At 58.3% G+C, this 12,712-nt stretch overlaps 1 protein-coding gene across 4 annotated transcripts; it reads right to left on the bottom strand.

Annotated features, from left to right (window-relative positions):
• Positions 1 to 1,779: 1,779 nt before the first annotated feature.
• On the bottom strand, positions 1,780 to 5,507 carry AP5S1 (adaptor related protein complex 5 subunit sigma 1). 4 transcript variants are annotated; one of them, XM_008256258.5, is made up of 3 exons: positions 5,128 to 5,507; positions 4,013 to 4,204; positions 1,780 to 2,820 (listed from the first exon to the last, which is right to left on the bottom strand). In XM_008256258.5, exons 2-3 carry the CDS (start codon positions 4,186 to 4,188, stop codon positions 2,394 to 2,396), a joined length of 603 nt encoding a protein of 200 aa, XP_008254480.1. In that variant the 5' UTR covers positions 4,189 to 4,204; positions 5,128 to 5,507; the 3' UTR covers positions 1,780 to 2,393. The 4 variants fall into 4 exon arrangements, with proteins under 4 accessions (XP_008254480.1, XP_051701229.1, XP_008254481.1 ...); XM_051845269.3 differs by having other exon boundaries at positions 4,990 to 5,247; XM_008256259.5 differs by lacking the exon at positions 5,128 to 5,507 and adding an exon at positions 4,926 to 5,088.
• Positions 5,508 to 12,712: the final 7,205 nt, after the last annotated feature.

Raw genomic sequence — 12,712 nt, 5'->3', positions numbered from 1 at the left:
GACGGGGCCCCCACACTTCCAGCGAGGCCAGCACCTGGCCGGAAACCTGGGACTTCCTCCTCTCAGGTGAGCTTCCTGTCCCAGGCTCCCCCCACCCCAGTCTCCCTGTTGTCCCAACAGTGCTCACCGAGACCCTTTGGCATCAATAGCAGCCCTTTAAAATCTCTAGTTCTCTCTGAAGGCTGAGGGGCACGTGGCTTGCTGAAATTTCCTGGGTCAGGAAAGAGGAGCGGGAGGAGTCTTAGAGATGGAAGGCTGCTTCTGCCAAAGTCTTAGGTGTAGACTGAGTCCTGCCTCTGTCACTAGGCCTTCCTCACTAGGGTGTCCCCTCTTCCTCCCTGGATGCAACAGCACTTTCAACCCAGTGGTGCTTGAACCACAGTGCTGTGCAGTCATCTGGCCTAGCTTGGTCCCTCCTGGCACCCTGGGGACACCTCTGTGGCCAACATAGCACCTTGCAGAGTGTCACAGCTGAAGCAAGCAACAGAAAGTTGTCAATCGTGGTGAAACCTGGCAAGAGGTGCTGGGTCAAAAGTGGGAGTGCAGAAAGGGTGCTGGGTGAGGCCATGGGCTTCAGGAAACTGGTGCTAACTAGGCATTCAGAACAACAGGAAGCAGGGTCACAGCGGCCCAGGGGCGTGGCCTCAGTCTTTGCCATTCTCTTGGTGTGTCTCTTCCACCAGATGTGAAGCAAGGTCACCAACCACACCCAACACCCTGCTTCCGGGAAGCAGAGTCTCCACATCTTCCTAAAGTTCAGTTTAAGAAATAGAAAGAATTGAGGCCAGGCAAGCTTGAGCCTTCCACCCCGGCCCGAGCAGGGAAAGGCAGCCCCGGCAGAGCAGGCCAGACAGGGCAGGAAGTCCCTACTGGGGCCTCCAGAACACTTCTGGTAGCTTGGCCATACATACAGAGGTCCATATAGGGCTTCAAGGTCAGAGGGTTATTTATGGCACCCCAAGACAGAGGAGGTGTCCTCAACCCACTGATAACAATTGGTGGCAGAGGACTAGCATGACTGGTGGCCCTGTCTGCAAGTTCAGAAGGGCCAATCAGCTAAGTGGGCCTGGGTGTGGTCACCCGGGATGCCAAAGGGCAGGTGATGAACAGCAAGCCTGAGGCTGAGCCAACACCTGCCCTCTGATCTGCCCTGCCCATGCCAAGAAAGGCCCACCTATGCTGGCAACGGATGAAAGTCGATAGAAACTAAGGGTTTTCCACTGAATGATTTTAAGCCATCACATAAAGCTGCTGATTAAAGACCCCCAACTAGTCTTTGGTGCCCCACCCATGACCCTTTGGTCAGGCCGCAGGCCCAGCTCCCACTGCCTGAGAGCTTTATCTGGGGAAACAGCCAGCCAGGGAGTTCACGCACCCTGGATCAACCCACAACCACTGTCAAAGAGCGGGGAGACAAACACCCACAGCCCCTCGGCCCCTGGTGAGGCTGCCCCGAGGTGACTGTTGTATACCCGCCCCCTCCCACGTCCTAACAGGCCTGGTGACGCTCCTGTGGGGCCAGTCCCCTTCCTGGGATCACCTCCCACACAGCCACCTTCATCTGAGGCGCTGCTTCTCAGGGATCCATACCAACCCATGATACAGCCAGGAGAGGAAGTGAGGGCCACCATACGAAGGAGGCGTGTAAGGAGACAGAGGCCTCCGGAGAAACCTCCCAGGGGAATCCTGGACCAAACAGGGGCAGACACCCAGGTGGGGCCACCCAGAGAGCTGTTCACGCGCACAGCAGACTACGTTTGTCATCACAGAAAGACAGGGTGAGATCACACCACCAGTGCCTTTAATTCAACATGAGAATGGCAGCGCCATGCAGGCCAGACTCCTCACGTTCCCTGAGGGGCACCTTCACTCCCGCAGAGAAAGTCCACGTTGTGTCAGCTCTGGATGGCCCCACAGGCATGGGCTGGACGTGAGAGGGGCTTCAGAGGCCCCTTGCTAACAGCTGTGGGTGGGACACTGAGCAGGCCCTAGCCAACCAAACCCTTGTTGATGACACAGCCTGAGTGGGCCCAAGGGTCTCCAAGACCCCTTTTGTGCTGTGACAGTGAAGTTCTGGGCAGTACCTCAGGTCCCCAACATGAGCTGCTGGCAGGGCTGGAGAAAGGCACAGTCAAGGCCCAGCATGGCCAACACAATGCAGCAGGCTGAACGGACCACCGGGCAGCTGTTCTGTGACCCCACTCCCCCAGGGAAGGGTGTAACGGCCCCCTCTGCTCGCTGTCCAGCTCCCTGGCTGTCAGCCTGTCCTGTCCAGTTGTCACAGGTAAGGCTGGAGTTGGGAGAGGGCTGGGCAGGCGGCAGATGCTAAGCTTCACCTGGCTGTGCACCCAACCTCTGCCCTCCCTCCTGGGAAGCCCCATCCCAGTGCGGGGTCAGCGGGGCCAGGAAGCACTGAATTCTTTCTCCAGAACCTGGACAAACTGGTCGTTGAGGAAGAGCAGCTGCCCGTGGGGCAGGAAGCGGGTGAGGATGCCCTCAATGCGGTCAGCCCGCAGCAGGAGGTTGGTGCCAGGGGCCAGCAGCCGCAGGTGGTCGAGGAGGAGGCGTGCCAGCAGCCGGAGCGTGCTCTCAGCCAGCAGCAGGTTGTCGTGGGTGTCCAGCACCAGGGCAAAACCCAGAGAGAAGACACCTAGCCACAGCACTGTCCGTGGCTCCCGGAAGGGGTCCCCTGCTGCCAGGCGGAAGGCCCCGTATGGGGCCTCCTGCAGGGGCACTGGTTCATCGGAGGCCAGGGGCTGCAGGTCCGTGGCGGGCCGGCCAGACGCCTGCTGCTGCAGTCGGCACATGGACTCCACCTGCCTGGGGAGAGCACGCAGGTCAGGCTGGAGGTGACGAGGCTGGTGGCCCACACACCAACTTCGGGCATGCTCACCACCACCACCGCGGCTGGGAGCTGCTATTGTCTCTGTAGCTCAGGAGAGGCCCAGAGAGACTGTGAGAACTGCCCAGGGCCCCAGAGCCAGGATGTGAAATCTGGGTGGGAATCCAGGCCCCAGCCGCCAAGCGCTGAACCGCCTCACTCCCCTCATGGCCAGGAGAAGGCAGGCTCTGAACACAGCCGGAAATGGGCGCCAGGGTCAGCCCGCCCCACCTGCGTCCCAGGGGTCTCCGAGACAGAAAGGAGAGCAGCAGCAAGCAGGTTAAATGCCACTGCCCAACCTCTCCTCCTCGTCCCCTCCCACAACCTTCTCCCAGCGACAGGGGACTGCCATGGCTTCTGAAATCTGCCGCGAATCTTCCCTGAAACGCCTTCCAGCATGGGTCGTGCGCTAGCTGGTTTCAAAGGCACCTGACTACGTCCTGGGGAAGACCAGCGGGCTGAGGAGGCCAGGGGATGGCAGGAGCTGCCAAAGGGTTGCCCCAGAGTGGAAATTCCCCTCCCAGAAGGCAGAGGGAGCCAGGAGCCTCAGGCATCTGCTAGATCCATCCGGATCTGGGCTGGGCCAATCCAGTGCTAGTCGCCGTCATCTGGTATAGGGTTTCTATGAGGTGGGTCCCAGGCTTTCAGGAGGCCCCGAGTATACAGAGCCCCATATACTACACATTCTCTCTCTTCCTTAGACATTTCATAAAGCTTACAAGCACACTAAAGGCCCTAATAAGTCCTGCATGGCAAAGTGTCTGCCTGTCTACATTCAAGTCTCAGTTCTGCCAATGTGGGGCAGTTAGGTTTCTTAAACACTATGTACCTCAGCTTAATCTGTGTGATGGGAAAACAACCACTTACCTAAGAATCTACAAATATTAAATGAGCTACTATACACGGATTGCTGAGGACATAAATGCCCAGCACCAACTTAACAGGCTCAGTAGATGCTAACTTGTATTAATGGCACTATGATTTCTCTAACCCCTTTCTGCATAACATAACCCACGGCATCACACTCAGAAATGCCACTCTAACGCGTGGATCCGCAGGGTTCCCCAGCCCAGAGCAGCTAGCACAACTGCTCAGGGTTCCCTGAAGGCTTGGGCGGGGGTGGACCGTTACCTGGCGACGGCCAAGATCTGCTCCTTGCGGAGGAGCCTGTCCCTCTCCGCCTGATGTGGCCTGGGGTCATCCGGCGACTTCTCAGCACCAAAGACACAGGAGTAGAGCACTCGGCAAAAGCCCGTGTCCTCGGCATGTGGGGCCCTCAAGGTGTGGATGAGGAAGGCGTGGACCATGACTCCGGGGCAGCCGCTACAGGGAAGCCAGAGACCTCGGTGAGTTGGGAAGGGAAGCCCAGCTTGGGCCGGACCCACGGGCAGCCTCTGGGCTCTCAGGTGCGGGGCTGAGCGCGCAGGCTTGGCTGGCAGGTGGGGCCTCTCACCCTCCCGGCCCAGCTGGGGCACGCCCATACCCTCCAAAACAGGGGCTTCCGGGCAACCTCACAGAGCTGGGTGGGGAAGAAACCTCCGAACCCAGTGCATCAGGATCCTGGGCAGGAAGGAAAACCCGGGTGGTGGGGGGGGGGGTGCGGCCAGACTCAAGGAGAGGAAAAGAGATCACCCCGCTCCCCCGCCGCCGGCTGAACGCAACGCCTGCTCCTGCGCCGGATCCAGAACCAAGAACGGGGTACCCTCCCGCGACGGCATCATTAGGACGGCTGGCTGCGGGTCAGAAGACAGCTAGCAGGCTCTGAACGGGGGCGCGGCCCTCGCTTATACAAAACACCCCCGGATGTGCCTTCAAGTACAGAGGTAAAGGGGCATCGTGTCTGCAACTCCCCTACACGGCACAGAGAGAAGCGAGAAGACGATACAGAAAGCCGGGCAGGAGATGCCAACACCGGGGGAAACTCATCGAAGGGCATACAGCACTTGTTACAACTGACAGCCGTAAGGGCATCTGGCTGGCCCCGCGGCCTGCCTGGGGGGCAACGCGCACACAGTTCGGAGCAAGGGCTAAGCAGACTGTTTACAGCGGTCCAGCAGGACGGTTCGCGAAGGAGCTCTGAGAATTGCAGCCCGCGCCCCGGTGCCGACCTCCCGCGACTCTCCAGCCACACACACACGGCGCGTCATCAGCCCGCGCCACGAGAAACCGTGGCGGCGAAGACCCCTTACGTCACCGCCTCCCGCAGCCCTGCGTCGCAGTGCACTTCGGGGGTTGTAGTTCCTTACTCCTGTCAGGCAGGCCTGCACCGGGCACCCAGTCCTGAGTGTGCTGCCCCTGTCGCCGCGGGCTGCTGTCGTCGAGGCGTCGCACTCCGGCTGCCTTCCAAGCGCACAGACTTCCAACTCTCCGTTTCCTTCAGCGGCGGGAACACAATGGCGACACGCGCACGCGCGCGCGGCCCGTGAGCGCCTGCGCGCGACGCAGAGCGGAGTGGGTGGGTCCTCACGCGGCGCGCGCGGCGCCGGGAGCTGGGCCCGGACGTTGAATTCCGACGCCTGGACCTGGCACACGGGCGGGCTTCGGCGTCGGAGGCAGGATTTCCTGCCGGGGCACGCTCGTGGCTCCCGGTGTGGACACGCGGGCCTCAGGCCGGCGATCTCTGCCCGCTAGAGGGCGCCGCCGGGCACGTGGACTTTGTGGAAGAGGCCGGGGCCAAGCTGCTGCGCTGGGGTCCGAAAACGCAGGACCGAGTTCACACACTGACCAGCGCATGGCAATCACCGGGGCCCCTGTTAAAATGCCGGTTCCAGGCCTTTACCCTTAGACACGGTGACGCTGGCGGGAAACAAGCGTGTGTAGGTGGTTCTGGGCTGACTGTGCTGCGTGGGCTCCTGCAGCGGGATCGGCCAGGACTCAGTTCCGCGAAGAATGAGTCGAACTCGGGTCCTAAGCTGTCCCCAACTATGTCCTTGACAAGCCCCAGCGAATGACCCGGGATCCCTTTCACACTGCCACCTCCAGCAAGCCCCTTGCTCAACTTAAAAAACGGTTTATTTATTTATTTGAAAGAGTTATCTGCTGGTTCACTCCCCAGACCATAGCCAGGAGCTTCTTCAACCTGTTCTCCCATGAGTGCCGGGGCCCAAGCACTTGGGCCATTTTCCCATGCATTCCCAGGCGCACTAGCAGGGAGCTGGATCGGAATTGAAGCAGCTGGGTCTTGAACCGGCGCCCATATGGGATTTTGGCATCGCAGGTGGCCACTCAACCCTCTATGCCACAGCGCCTTCCCCCCACTCCTTGCTTGACTTTTCTAGGGAGACAAGCAAAGGTACCCTGAAGAGGTTTGTACCTTAAACGTAAGGGACGTAGTGGGTAAAGCTGAGGCCTGCAGTGCCAGCATCCCATATGAGCACCGGTTCAAGTCTCAGCTGCTCCACTATCAATGCAGCTCACTGCTATGGCCTGGGAAAGCAGTAGAAGATGGCCCAAGTCCTTGGGCCTCTGCACCTGTGTGGGAGACCTGGAAGAAGCTCCTGGCTTCTGGCTTCGGATCGGCATAGCTCCAGCCATTGCAGCCATTTAGGGAGTGAACCAGTGGATGGAAGACCTCTCTCTCTCTTTCTCTCTCCGTGTAACTCTGACTTTCAAATAAATAAATAGGGGCTGGCGGTGGTGCAGCGGGTTAACGCCCTGGCCTGAAGTGCCGGCATCCCATATGGGTGCCGGTTCTAGTCCCGGCTGCTCCTCTTCCGATCCAGCTCTCTACTATGGCCCAGGAGAGCAGTGGAAAATGGCCCAAGTCCTTGACCCCTGCACCCATGTGGGAGATCTGGAAGAAGCTCCTGGCTCCTGGCTTTGGATCGGCACAGCTCCGGCCGCTGTGGCTAATTGGGGAGTGAACCATTGGATGGAAGACCTTTCTCTCTCTTTGCCTCTCCTCTATGTAACTCTGACTTTCAAATAAATAAATATTAAAAAATAAATATGGGCTAGTTTCTTTAAAAAAAGTAAAGAAATAAATCTTTTAAAAAAAAAAACCTGAGGGGTACCACCAGGCACAAGCACCTTGCGATGGAGTGAAGACCCCTGATTTGGGGGACTCGGCTTCCGAGTTAAGCTGCTGCTTGGGGCACCGACATCGCGATCGGTGCTAACTCAGATCCCAACTGCTCTGCTTCTGATCGAGCAGCTCCCTGCTGATGCACCTGGGAAGCCAGCAGCGGATATGCTTGGGCCGGCCCCTGCTACCCACGTGGGAGACTGCGGTGGAGCTACTGGTCATCGGGGTCGTGCATCAGACCTCTCCATGTCTCCCTCACCGTAGCTTTGCCTTTCCAGTAAATGTATCTTGGAGAAATAAAGAAGACTGGAGGTTTGGCCCAGTGGTGCTTGGGAGCCCACAAGGCCTCCTCTGCCTGGGCCTCACCACCTGCCCTGCACTCCTGGTCAAAGGAAGATACTTCTTCACTGCTTGGCAGAGTCACTGAGCCTCTCCAGGTGTGGTCCAGGGAACTGTACCTAAAGCGCCGCCCCCCCCCCCCCCGGCCTGGAGTCCCTTCCCCCTCCCACCCTCTTGGCCCAGGAAGCCCTCCTGCCCGGGCTGCCCCCTCTGTCAACAGTGGTGATGTCTTCCGTGGGCTGCACCTAGGCTGTGGCTCCCGGCTTTGCTACCCAGGCCGTGCACAAGGCCGCAAGACTGGAACTGAGCTGAGTGCTCCTGGGTGACAAGCAAGCACAAGGCAGGGCAGCGCAGGCGGGAATCCTGGAGCCGAAGCCCTTGGAGGGGCACGCTCCAGGCCCCATGGGATCTGGTGGGGCTGCCGGCCAAAGCCGCTGGGCATTCTGACCACAGGTACACCCCAGAGACGCCTGCAGGAGGAAGGGCGGGCTCAGAGGCAGCGGGGCCTCAGCTGGGGAGGAAGGCTGGCTCACTTCCTGCTCCCCAGTCCCAATCGCCGTCAGCCAGGGCGCATGTCTGCCGCTGATTACAGCAGACAGCTGGTAAAGGACTCTGGTCGCTGGGGGGCCCCCTGGCATCTGGAGCACAGTAGTCCGGCCTCTGCCCACTCTCCAGGCAGTGAGTCCATACCAAGTCCCAGCACTCCAGAGGCCTGGCCCGTGTGAGGTGCCATCAGACAGACAAGGTGAGAAAGAACAGCAGTCAGATGGGGCTCCTGGGAAACCTGGAGGTTGGCAGAGAGAGCTGGATGGTGACTCCGCCCACCTGCCTGGGTGGGCTGTGTGCCACGCCTCCCCTCTTGACGGTGGGCAGAGGTGCCCCCTGCTGCAGCCTTGCTTTCCTCAGCAATCCTGTCAGGGGTCGCCTGCAGCCCCTCCACACCCCTTCCCACTGGCCCTTTGCCCGCCTTCCCACCTGCCTGTCTCTGCTCCCTGCCCACACTGGGGTAAGGTTGTTGGTGCAGCGACTGATGGTGACAACGCTTGGAAAGTGAGTTCTGCGTGGCTGCCCCTCCCAGACCTCCATTCCAGCCTCCAGGCCCTGCGTGCACACACACCCTGGGATAGGGAGCTCCCTCCCTGGACAGTCCTATCAGCTTTTGACAGCTGGAGACACCGCATGTTGTCTCTAGAACCTGGAACCTCAGGCCAGACCAGTCAGGCCACACCTGGCCTCCTGGAGGAGGGCCGGGCGATTGGGTGGAATCTGCCGGCCGCAGGCAGTGGATTTTTGCAATGACTGCCTGATAACGGTGTCCAGCCACTTCTCCAAGAGCAGAGCAGGACTTGAAAGACAGAGATGTGATTTTTTTTTTTTTTTGAGCATCAGGGTGGTCTGACATAAAGGAGCCGCCCTGCAATAAAGGAGGCAAAAGTTAGGTGATTTTTATCCTCTCCTCGCCACCTCCCTGGACCATCTGGGAGATGCTGTCACCCCTGCTGAGTCTTCTAGAGGCCAAACAGCTTTCCCCTCCCTGTCGCCACCAAATCCCATCCCGTACTCCCTCCTGAGCCCATCACCCGGACTGGTCCCTGTGGAGGAAGGGAAGCCCTCAGGCCACCCCTTTTCACCTCCCTGATCTTTCAGTCCACGTGCTGGCCCCAAGCCCCAGCAGCCACAGCACCAACCCACTTGCTCCAATCCACCCTTTGAAGTGGGGCTTTATTATTCCCATTTTACAGGAGAGGAAATTGAGCCCCAGTGGGGTCAAATCACTTCCCTGAGGTTACGCATGTAAGGCTGGAAGTGTGCAGGGCAGGAGAGCTCAGGCCACCCCTCACACTCTCCTTGTGTCTCCCCTTCTCCCTCTGACCCCCCATGGCCTCCCCCGAGCCCCACCCCTGCTTATCTTCCCACACCCAACCCTGGGTGCCCCCTTCCCACGCCAGGCTCGCACTCCCAGCCCCAAGCCTGGAGGCGCCCTGCCCAGCCCTCCCTTCTGGGAAGTGGCCTTGGCCGGGCCCCAGGAGGACGAGGCCATGTGTGATTCGTCCTTTCAAACGGCCCGCGCTTCCTGCAGGGCTGAGGTCCGGGAGGCCCCACGCGGCAGCCTCCGCCCAGCCACGTGAGGCCCCTTCCCCTCTCGCTGACTCAGAGCCTGGCAGCTGTGCTCACTCCTCCTCCTGGGGGCAGGCGTGCCAGTGTGGGCAGGGGCAGGGGCAGGGTGGGGCCCTCCTTGGCAGGCACACAGATTCCTCAGGCATGGGGAGGGTGGGGACACGTCTTCCCTAACAATGGGAGCATCGCACATCCTCTCGAGGCATGGCTTTCATGCAAAACAGCAATGTTTCCCATCTGCTTCCAGGGCCCGCGTGGCCAAGAACCTCCTTGTCTGAGCTGCGCTCTGCACCTCAGATGGTTTTATAACCTGTGGAGAGTAGGGGATCCAGAGATTTAAAGATCTCTCTAGCTAGTCGGTTTTCTAGCTCCAAAGAGTCACTTTGATGTTTTAAAGTCACTGGCTTGAGGCCGGCGCCGTGGCTCACTAGGCTAATCCTCCGCCTAGCGGCGCTGGCACACCGGGTTCTAGTCCCGGTCGGGGCGCCGGATTCTGTCCCGGTTGCCCCTCTTCCAGGCCAGCTCTCTGCTGTGGCCAGGGAGTGCAGTGGAGGATGGCCCAGGTGCTTGGGCCCTGCACCCCATGGGAGACCAGGAAAAGTACCTGGCTCCTGGCTCCTGCCATCGGATCAGCGCGGTGCGCCAGCCGCAGCGCGCCGGCCGCGGCGGCCATTGGAGGGTGAACCAACGGCAAAGGAAGACCTTTCTCTCTGTCTCTCTCTCTCACTGTCCACTCTGCCTGTCAAAAAAAAAAAAAAAAAGTCACTGGCTTGAGAAAGAAAATTAGGACAAAGACTACTCTTTCGATATGAGAGAGTCAGAGAAGAGGCCGGGGGTGAGGGGTGGCGGGGAGACTCTGTTGCTGCCCCGTGACAGTGTGCGAGTTTGCACTTGACAGTCAACAGAGCTCTTGGTTATTGACAGCCATCGAATCCAGAGGGAAATTAAAATTTACTGATTTTGGAGAAGACAAGGATACATAGAACTTACGGTGTAGAGGCTTGGGGAAGTGTGTGGAAGGCACTAAAGCTGAGTGTCCACACCCTAACCCGGCCTGCCACTCTGGGTAGCTTCCAGGAACAATTTGTAATAGTCCCAAATAATCCAACCAGGGAAGGTGAATATGTTTTAGATCTCTTCTGTGTGGCAGCTGCATAACTGCGTGCATTTATCAAAGATCCCGTACACTCAAAAGGGTGAATTTTACCGCACATAAATTATGTCTTGGGGCGGGCGTCTGGCTTAGTAGATAAGACACCAGCTGGCATGTCTGTACCCCATATCTCGGTGCCTGAATTGGAGTTCTACTTCCGACTCCTAATTCCAGCTTCCTCAGGCTGAGCTGTGGTGTAGCGGGTTGGGCTGCCACCTGCAACACCACATCCCATGTGACACAGCTCAAGTCCTGGATGCTCCACTTGAGATCCAGCTCCCTGCTAATGCACCTGGGAAAGCAGCAGAGGATGTAAGTTCTTGGGCCCCTGCACCCATGTGGGAAACCTGGATGGAGTTCCAGGTTCCTGGCTTTGGACGGGCCTAGCCCCACTGTTGTAATTTGGGGAGTGAACCAGCGAACGGAAGACCCTGTCTCCGTCTCTCTCCCTATCTCTGTAACTGCCTTTCAATAAATATTTTTAAAATAATGATTCCAAATTCTTGCTAATGCAGGAGGTAACAGCTGGTGACCAAAATGATTAGGTCCCTGTCACCTATGCAGGAGACGTGGATGGAGTTCCTGTCTTCCAGTTTCAGTGTTGCCCAGCCCCAGCCATTGCAGGCATCTGGGGAGTGAGCCACTCAATGGGAGCTCTGTCTTCTGTCTCTCTACCTTAATTTTTTATAAATTTAAAGACAGGGGCAAGCATTTGGCCCAATGGTTACGATGCCCACTCCCCACACTGGAGCCTGGGTCCAGCACCTGCCTGCAGCCCTACTAATGCAGACCCAGGAGGCAGCAGCGATGGCTCAAGTAGTTGGGTTCCTGTCACCCACAAGGGAGACCTGGGTTGAGTTTCTGGTTCCTGGCTTTAGTCCTGACACAGCCCTGGTCACCACAGGCATTTGGGAAGTGAACCCAGTGGGTGGAAGGTTGCTATCTCTGCCTCTCAAATAATTTTTTAAATTACAAAAAGTTTTCTCAAACATAAATTAGAATGATAAATTCAATTGAGGGCTATGTTCCTATCAGTGGAATACTACACAGCAACGCAAGGGAACAAACTTACTAGAAGAGACGATATAACGAATCTCAAACTCCTTATGCTGTGTGAAGGGAGCCAGGCATGAGAGTCCTGGCTTCATTTATGGGAAACTCATGAGCAGGCAAAAGTAAACCAGCATGAGAGAGGTCAGACTTGTGGTTACCTCTGCAGTGCGGGAAACGGGGAGGGGACAGAAGGGAGCCCCTGAGATGCTTTCTCATCCTCTATCTCGAGGTGCATTCTGGAATGGAAAAGTTTGTCCTTGATGAAGTGGAGCCTGTCCGTCCAATTCAAAGGAAAACATAACTTTAACACTGTCCTTGCCACGCTACCCCGTGAGCCATTCGGACGGTGAAGTTGGTGATTTTTCCCCCACCCCACTCTCAGGCAGGCACGAACCAGCTCCCTGCTCCTCACCACGTGAGCCGCTGGCACGTGGCTGCTCCCGGGCTCCTGCATTCCTGCCCCGCCTCGGCCAGAGCAAAACAACCTTTAAAACTGGCCAGCAGCCCAGGATTTTAAACTGCCTTCGTGCCTGGTCTTAAAGGGACGTGGTTCCCTTTAAGAGCACCCCGGAATGTAGGTTTCTCTTGCTGGGGGGAGGGCGATGGGGCACCTCTGCCACCTCTGAACTTTCCAGGGGCACAGGCAGTCCTCATCCAGACTGTGAGGCCCCCTGGCACCCGCTTTCCCAGCCCCGGGGTCTTCTCTTTGGGAAGAGTTTTGTTTCCTGGCTATACCAAGGGCCACAGCTCCCATCCCGACTGCAAAATAAACCGAAATACCTAACTGCTAGGCTTAGGTGTGTTTTAAAATCCCAAAGCATCAGAACACGTCATGATGCTGGGTTGTGATGGGGACAGATGGGGCCATGGATGTCAGCACCTGGCACAAGGCCTGGGCACTGTGGACGCTCGGCACGTGCTGCCCCTGCCCCCATGGCCTAGTGCAGCATGAGCCAGGCAGCCGACCACTGGCCACGCCCACCCCTGCCCCTTTGGTTGCTCTGAGATCAGAGTGGGAGGCGGGGGCAGGAGGATCCTGGACAGGCTAGAAGGTCCCAATCTGCCATGTGGCCTGGGCCGCATCCCAGCACCCAGCTGCCTCCCTCTGTGAAACCCGGAGGGCAGGTGCCCAGGGACTGAGGAC

Source organism: Oryctolagus cuniculus, chromosome 11 (genome assembly GCF_051225735.1).
Source record: "Oryctolagus cuniculus isolate XC-2025 breed Fujian yellow rabbit chromosome 11, ASM5122573v1, whole genome shotgun sequence".
Taxonomy (NCBI): Eukaryota; Metazoa; Chordata; class Mammalia; order Lagomorpha; family Leporidae; genus Oryctolagus; species Oryctolagus cuniculus.
Note: the sequence above shows the minus strand (reverse complement) of the source record. Positions and strands in the feature narration are given on the sequence as shown.